Genomic DNA, 7,057 nt, shown 5'->3' on the forward strand with positions numbered 1-7,057 from the left:
GTTTGGGTGTTTGAATGCTATTTCAGAACTATTCTTATGTTCTAAAGACACAAAAAAGAACAAGGCTAAATTTGCTATAATGAAAACATTTTTAGTTGTGAGTAAATAGTTTTCAATGTAAATTCATTTAATTCATCCTGGTAAAAATTTCATTAAATAGAGAAAATCATGAAATAGAAGTTTTGTCATAGAGCCACTCTGCTGTATTTTTATGTGAGCTAACAAAAATGAAAATTCCAGTGAGATTTCATATACAATGAAATCTTGGTATAACAATACTATGTTGACCCAGAAAAAACATCGTTCAAGAGCAGTTTCCCAAACATTTTGTTCCATTTCCCCCACCTCAGGATCCTATGTTATACCTTTAGATTGTACTGCCCCTCCGCGGACTATTCCTCCATCACACAGAAGGGACAATGTTTACCCCCTTTGGGAAACATTGTTTTAGAGGAATTATTGTTATATTGAGAGAGGTGGTAGTTTAACATAAAACTATAGGCATTTCCAAACAAGACTTGAAAAAATATCATTGTAGAGGGATTTATCATTATATGGAGTATCGTTGTAGTGAAATGACACTGTAGTAGAATGGAATCAAATTATCACTTTTAAATTGAAATGATGTTCTTTTATTTATTTATTTTTTTCAGTTTTTATTTTTACTGTACCTGATCAAAACTGTCCTATCAAAGAGAGAATGTTATATTCCAGCTGTAAAGCCCCATTACTAGATACAATTGAACGTAATATAGGTATTGAGCTTACGAAAAAGGTAATATATATATCCTTTATAAGTTATTTAGAAGTTTTAGTATATTTTTCTGTTCTGTAACACAAGACTGGTTTTAATCTTCACAAAGTACTTTTTTGCATGTGATACTTGTGAAATAAAAAGGTTTATCACTTTAAATAAAATGTACTATATATTCTGGTAAAAAGTGTCAATAAAAATATTGGTAAAAAGTGTCAATAAAAATGTTGGTAAAAAGTGTCAATAAAAATATTGGTAAAAAGTGTCAATAAAAATATTGGTAAAAAGTGTCAATAAAAATATTGGTAAAAAGTGTCAATAAAAATATTGGTAAAAAGTGTCAATAAAAATATTGGTAAAAAGTGTCAATAAAAATATTGGTAAAAAGTGTCAATAAAAATATTGGTAAAAAGTGTCAATTTAAATTGAAATGCTCCTGGATTAAGCATACCTACCTATAAGTAATATACCTATAAATAAGTACTACCTTGTAGTAATGAGTAGGGACACCTCCAACCTTTATAATGGCTGTAATACATTGAGATACACTCCATCGGTTAGTACGGGTAATACCGTCCCCCCATCAAGAAATCTTCACCTACTCCAAGAGTGGAATCTGACCCTACTGTGCCTCAGCTGGTCAACATGGATCCCCCTCTGGAGGTGGAACAAGAGAATGCTCCCTTCATGGAGCAAAGAAAACAACCAACACTGACTAGTTCCCGAGATGCAAAAGAATGCTGCTTCTCCGCCTGTATGATTTTTCTTATATATATCTAGGCTGGTGCAGAAATGATACTACTGATGAATCAATTATTTCTTTCATGAAATCTAAGGGAATAGAAGTTTATGAGTGTGAGCGTCCAAGTGCACCCACTTCATATAACTCGTCCTTTAAAATTAAAATTATGAGTAATAAGTATGATTTCTGGATGAAAACTTCATTCTGGCCTGCTGGTGTTGTAGTTAGACCGTTTTGTGGAGTCAGAACTAAGACGTGATTTTTTTAATCTGGATTATTTCTTCCAATTTTGATATAATATGCATCACTACATCTTGGCTTATCGATAGCATTTCAAATGACAAATTATTTGACAATAGATATACAGTCTATAGACATGACCGCCAATTTTCTGCGAGAGATGGTGGTGCTCTAATTGCTTTTAAAAGTATTTTGATTTCCAATAGATATTCGAATATTGAAACTTCAAATAAGATATTTGGGCCATTGTTAAACTGTCACCTTTCTTCTGTGTGCATATATGTGCTATATATTTCCCCCCTTCATCTAATTATACATTATATAATCAGTTCTATAATTCTGTTAATGCTTTATCTCACTCTAAATCTAATTTTTTAATTATGGGTGATTTTAATTTGCCTTCAATTGATTGGATATCCTTATCCAGTGATCCCACTAGCAATGCAACAGTTAGAGCAGTTAAATTTGCAAACTTTGTCCAAAGCCACGTGTTTTCTGAAATTAATGAAGTTGTGAATTTCTATGGTAAAATTCTTGATTTAGTGCTGATCATTGATAATTGCCTTCAATGTAGTCATTATAATGCTTCTAGTGCTCTTGTTCCCTGCGATCCATATCATAATATATGGATCCCAGGGAGCATTAGAACTTTCAGTTACCATCCAGCATTAGAACTTTCAGTCAGTTCATTTTTCCCCAAGGCTTGATAAGAGAAGCTGCCGTAACATCATTTTTGACATGAAGTATAATTTCAAGAAAGCTGACTGATGCATTGATCAGTATGTTTCGGTGTGTTGATTGAAGTTTTCTACTTCATATTCCCAATGTCGATGAAGCGTTAAATAAGTTTTATGGTATGATATTTGATATATTCAATAAATTCCAAAAAATCCCAAACTTAAGCCTTTTTCTGGAAAATGGCCAAAAAGCCCTTTTCCACCTTGGCATACTGTGGAAATCATTAAGCTAATCAAACTGAAGAACAAACTTTGCAATTCTCTATTTCATGGCTATTGCTTTGCTTATAAGCATCTGAGAACTATAAAAGCAGAGATTGAAAGAAAAATACGTTTTCAATATCACAATTATATGAATTAACTTGAAAGCGACATTATCCGGAACCCTAAAAAATTTTGGTCTTTTTGTAAAAACTTCAGATCTCGAAACCATTTTCCAAATGAGATGTCTTACCTTCAAATTTTCCTCTGATTCTTTTGAAATTGCTGATTTTTTTTTCAGTTCTGTTTTCCGAAACTCTAATAGTATATATGTTGATTATGTCAATGACTGATTTTTGCAAACAACTGTCTTTTCAGCCCTATTACTGAGAATAATGTACTACTTGCCATTAAAAAACTGAAGGGCCGTGGTGATGATAATATAACACTTTTTTAGGTTAAAGCTGTGGCCTCTATTTGGCTACTCCACTCACTACTATCTTCAATCTTTCAATTAATTCTAGCCACTTTCCTTCAATTTGGAAAACTTGCACCATCATGCCTATTTTTAAAAAAGGCAACAATGCTGATGTTTCTAATTATTGGCCTATAATCAAAACGTGTTTCCTTTGCAAAGTATTTGAACTTGTTGTTCATAAGAGAATTTATAGCCATGTTCAATCCCGGATTTCTGCACATCAGTATGGTTTCATGCCTAAACGTAATATCTTGGGCTATTGACAGAAACTAACACCTGGACGTAATTTACACTGATACTTTCAAAGCATTTGAGAGCATTAACCACACTATTTTTCTTTAAAAAATTAGGACATCAGGGTTTTTTCAGGTCACCTTGCTAACTGGTTTGAATCCTACCTCATAGGTTTATACCAAGTTTTAATGGCCAAATATTTTCATTATCTTTGTCTTACTGGTGTTCCTCAGGGGCCTGTTGCTTTTTATCTTATTATCAATGATTTAGAAAATCATGTTAATTCTAATTGTTTGATATATGTTGATGTCAAAATCTTTCAAGTCATAAGTAATACAGAAGAAGCTGAGATGCTACAAAATTCTCTCGATCTACTCAGTTTGTGGTGCAGTACCAAGAAGTAAAACCTGGATATTCCCAAGTATAAATGTTTGTCTTTCAGTAAGAAACATAGCCTTATTCTGTATAATTACAATATTGATGGTCAAATGCTCAAGAGAGTAGAGTACATGAAGGACTTAGGTGTCACTTTCTATAAGACTTTTAATTTCAACCAGCATATTATTGGCATTGTTTCAAAAGCATCAAGAATAATCCGCAACAACAAATTTTTCAAAGTACAAAAACTTTTCTGCTCCTTTACAATTCATATGTTAGATCAGTTCTAGAATATTGTTCGATAATATGGAATCTATATTACACTCATTCAATACCATTAGGATTGAATGCACACAAAATATGCTTTTGCTCTTCATTTATTTCAAGAAATTTCAAATTTTCGATATTTGAATTCCTACAGAAATACTCAGATCTGCTTTTAACTTTGAATCACTCAAAGTCCATTGTCAGAATGCATTGATAACCTTTGTTGTGAAAATTCTGCTCTTCGACTTAGATGTACCAGACATTTTAGCGCAAATTAGTTTTCACTGTAACAACATCACTCTTCGTAACCGCAATCTCTTCTATGTGTGTCCCATCATACTGAACTAATGTGTTGGAAAATTCTCCTCTTTTTCGCTTTTTCTGGTGTGGAATTTCTCATGTGCTTTTTTTAGCATGCTTTTTTTCCTCCTCTCATGTATGTATTTTTGTATTATTTTATGTGTGTGTGTGAGAAACTTTATTATTATTTGTATTATTCTTTGCCTTTCTATACTGCAACCTTTTTTTCACTCCACTGTAATTGTGAGAGTTTATCAGTAAATAAATAAATAAATACTGTATATGTAAATGTACAGTTGATATTGCTTTCCGAACATCAGTTTCAGCTGTCCTCAATTCAGATAGATTAGGGGCCGTTCAAGTATTACGTAAGCAAATTTTTATCCATTTTTGACCCCCCCCCCCCTTGTCAGCAAAATTTCGTCATCAGCTCTGCCCCTCTGAATCCTAACTCATATTTTCATAAAGGGTGGTTGATGATGTAAGCATTACCCAAACCCCCCTCCCCCCCTTGTCATCAAAAGTCAGCAAATCGGGAACCCCCCCCCCCCCATCGATGATGACGTAATACTTGAACGGTTCCTTAGCCAATGTTGGGTTTCATGTGTGAATAAGCTCAATAGGATATATCTTGACATTCTATATCTGTGTTCTCGTTGAGCTGCCACCACATACTCAAACTTCCATCAGGATTCTCTTAACAGCTGGAAACAGGATTCACTGATCTATGTCATTTGCTTAAAGTCATTCATGGATCATTTTGTGCATTCCCTGGTGCAAGCAACATACCTCAGATATGTGTTATCCTCAGTTGAGGCATAAGTGAAGGTGATAACATCATTTCTTCTGTGTGAAGATGGTTGAGTGCCACCTATCTTTTGTCTATGTGAGCTGCAATTAGTTTAGCTGCTGCTGATAATCAGTTTATTCATGGCACGTAATTTTAATATTTCCCAGAGGTGCAACAAAAATTGTGTCTTTGTAAATGATAGCCTAGTTGTTTTAATACCTCATTGAACTGTGTCAACATAACTTTTTTTATGTGGACATTTGAAAGAGGGGCACACCTAGGACAGGACTTTTGATGAAAACCCTTTCTATTTGATATAACAATTTTATGATGAAATTAAAATAAAATTATAATAAGGTCCTTCTCCTGAAAACCATCCCTATTAGGAACCATGGGTAGAGCTACACTGAATAACTGAGGACTAATTTTACATTGAGCTAGTCTGAACTGTGTAAGGTCCTTCTCCTGAAAACCATCCTTATTAGGAACCATGGGTAGAGCTACACTGAATAACTGAGGACTAATTTTACATTGAGCTAGTCTGAACTGTGTAAGGTCCTTCTCCTGAAAACCATCCCTATTAGGAACCATGGGTAGAGCTACACTGAATAACTGAGGACTAATTTTGCATTGAGCTAGTCTGAATTTTAGCATGAAGATGACATTTTTGTATTCAAAGTTTGGAACTTTTTTAATAATATTGCATAGCATATACATACAAGCTGCTGTGGTGGTCGAGTGGTCATAGTGACAGACTCGCGCCGCGAGGTCCCGGGTTTGAACCCCACCGTTGCCACAGTGGTGGTCGGCTGAAGTTGTTTTTCTGTGGTTCCTAATTTCAAGGACAGAATGCAAACCGATCTCCTTTTTAAAAAGTCTTGCCACAGAAAGCAACAGTCCTACAAACAGTACAAATGTAATTCAATCCTAACACATCACCACTTCACTTCTGAAATATAGATGACAGCACTGAAAAATCAAACACAACACTACATATGCACTCAGACTGTTAGGTACACACACAGTTACACTTCCAGCACAACTCAGTAGGTAGTAAATTGCCCATAGATGGCGATACACCTGAGTTTTGCTTGGTTTGAAAGAAAGCATATTTGTACAATACATCATATAAGTACTCCTCATATTTACTCTTCCATATACGTACCTAACATGTATTGCATCAAAGTGAAAATTTTCATTTAAATTACAGGCATGTGTTTGTGTGTGTTTTTCATCTACACATTTTCTTTTTTTCTTTGAGCTGATGGTTGATTGATTGATTATTTTGTGTGACTAGATTGAAATCGGAAGTGATGAGATGCTGACTGATGCACTTCTAATTGATGAACTTCATCCAAAGAAAAATATTTTCACTCAGAAATTTGCAAAACCAAAAGGTCCATCGAATAGAGGTGCTAAACGTTTATTAAAAGGTCCACAAGAGTAGAAATGTGATAGGTGTTTAAGGATTTAGAATACACTAATTATGAAATGTGATTTCTCTTCTGTTACTTTGAATGGGTTTTTTGAAGATGTTTTGTATTTCTGTTGTGCCTTTTGCTATATTTATACAATTAAAAATTTCGTAGCAATATTTTTTGTGTTATTTCAATTCTTTATGAGTAGGTTGTGTTGGTTTACTGAATTTAAATGAAATGAAAACACAGGACTGAACTTGGGCAGGTGCAAAGAATTGGGCACTTAATGAGCTTAAACTACATCGATGATTATATACTTCATTTTTATTTCAACTGCTTACAGAGCCATAATTCAAAATTCTATATATTTATTTACAGGTATGCCTTATGAAAAATGTTTTGGTTTGGTTTTCACCCATTAACAAACATGCATATAAAGAGGGACCCTCTAAGCTAGGGTTATCTATGGACCCCTAAGCCAAGACTTTTACAGAGACCTTGATTTTCTAATAAATGTA

The 7,057-nt window shown here is 33.9% G+C and overlaps 1 protein-coding gene across 1 annotated transcript in view; it reads left to right on the top strand.

Moving 5' to 3' along the window:
* twf (twinfilin actin binding protein) overlaps positions 1 to 6,715 on the top strand; it is a 59,527-nt gene extending 52,812 nt beyond the window's left edge. Inside the window, exons 9-10 of the mRNA XM_089253838.1 lie at positions 654 to 775; positions 6,419 to 6,715. Of these exons, the coding sequence (XP_089109964.1) occupies positions 654 to 775; positions 6,419 to 6,568 (272 nt within the window). The 3' untranslated portion in view covers positions 6,569 to 6,715. The remainder of the gene's footprint in view (positions 1 to 653; positions 776 to 6,418) is intronic.
* Positions 6,716 to 7,057: the final 342 nt, after the last annotated feature.

This window comes from Pholcus phalangioides, unplaced genomic scaffold, assembly GCF_987345545.1.
Source record: "Pholcus phalangioides strain wild (caught in Gottingen) unplaced genomic scaffold, Ppha-v1.0 ptg000039l_1, whole genome shotgun sequence".
NCBI lineage: Eukaryota > Metazoa > Arthropoda > Arachnida > Araneae > Pholcidae > Pholcus > Pholcus phalangioides.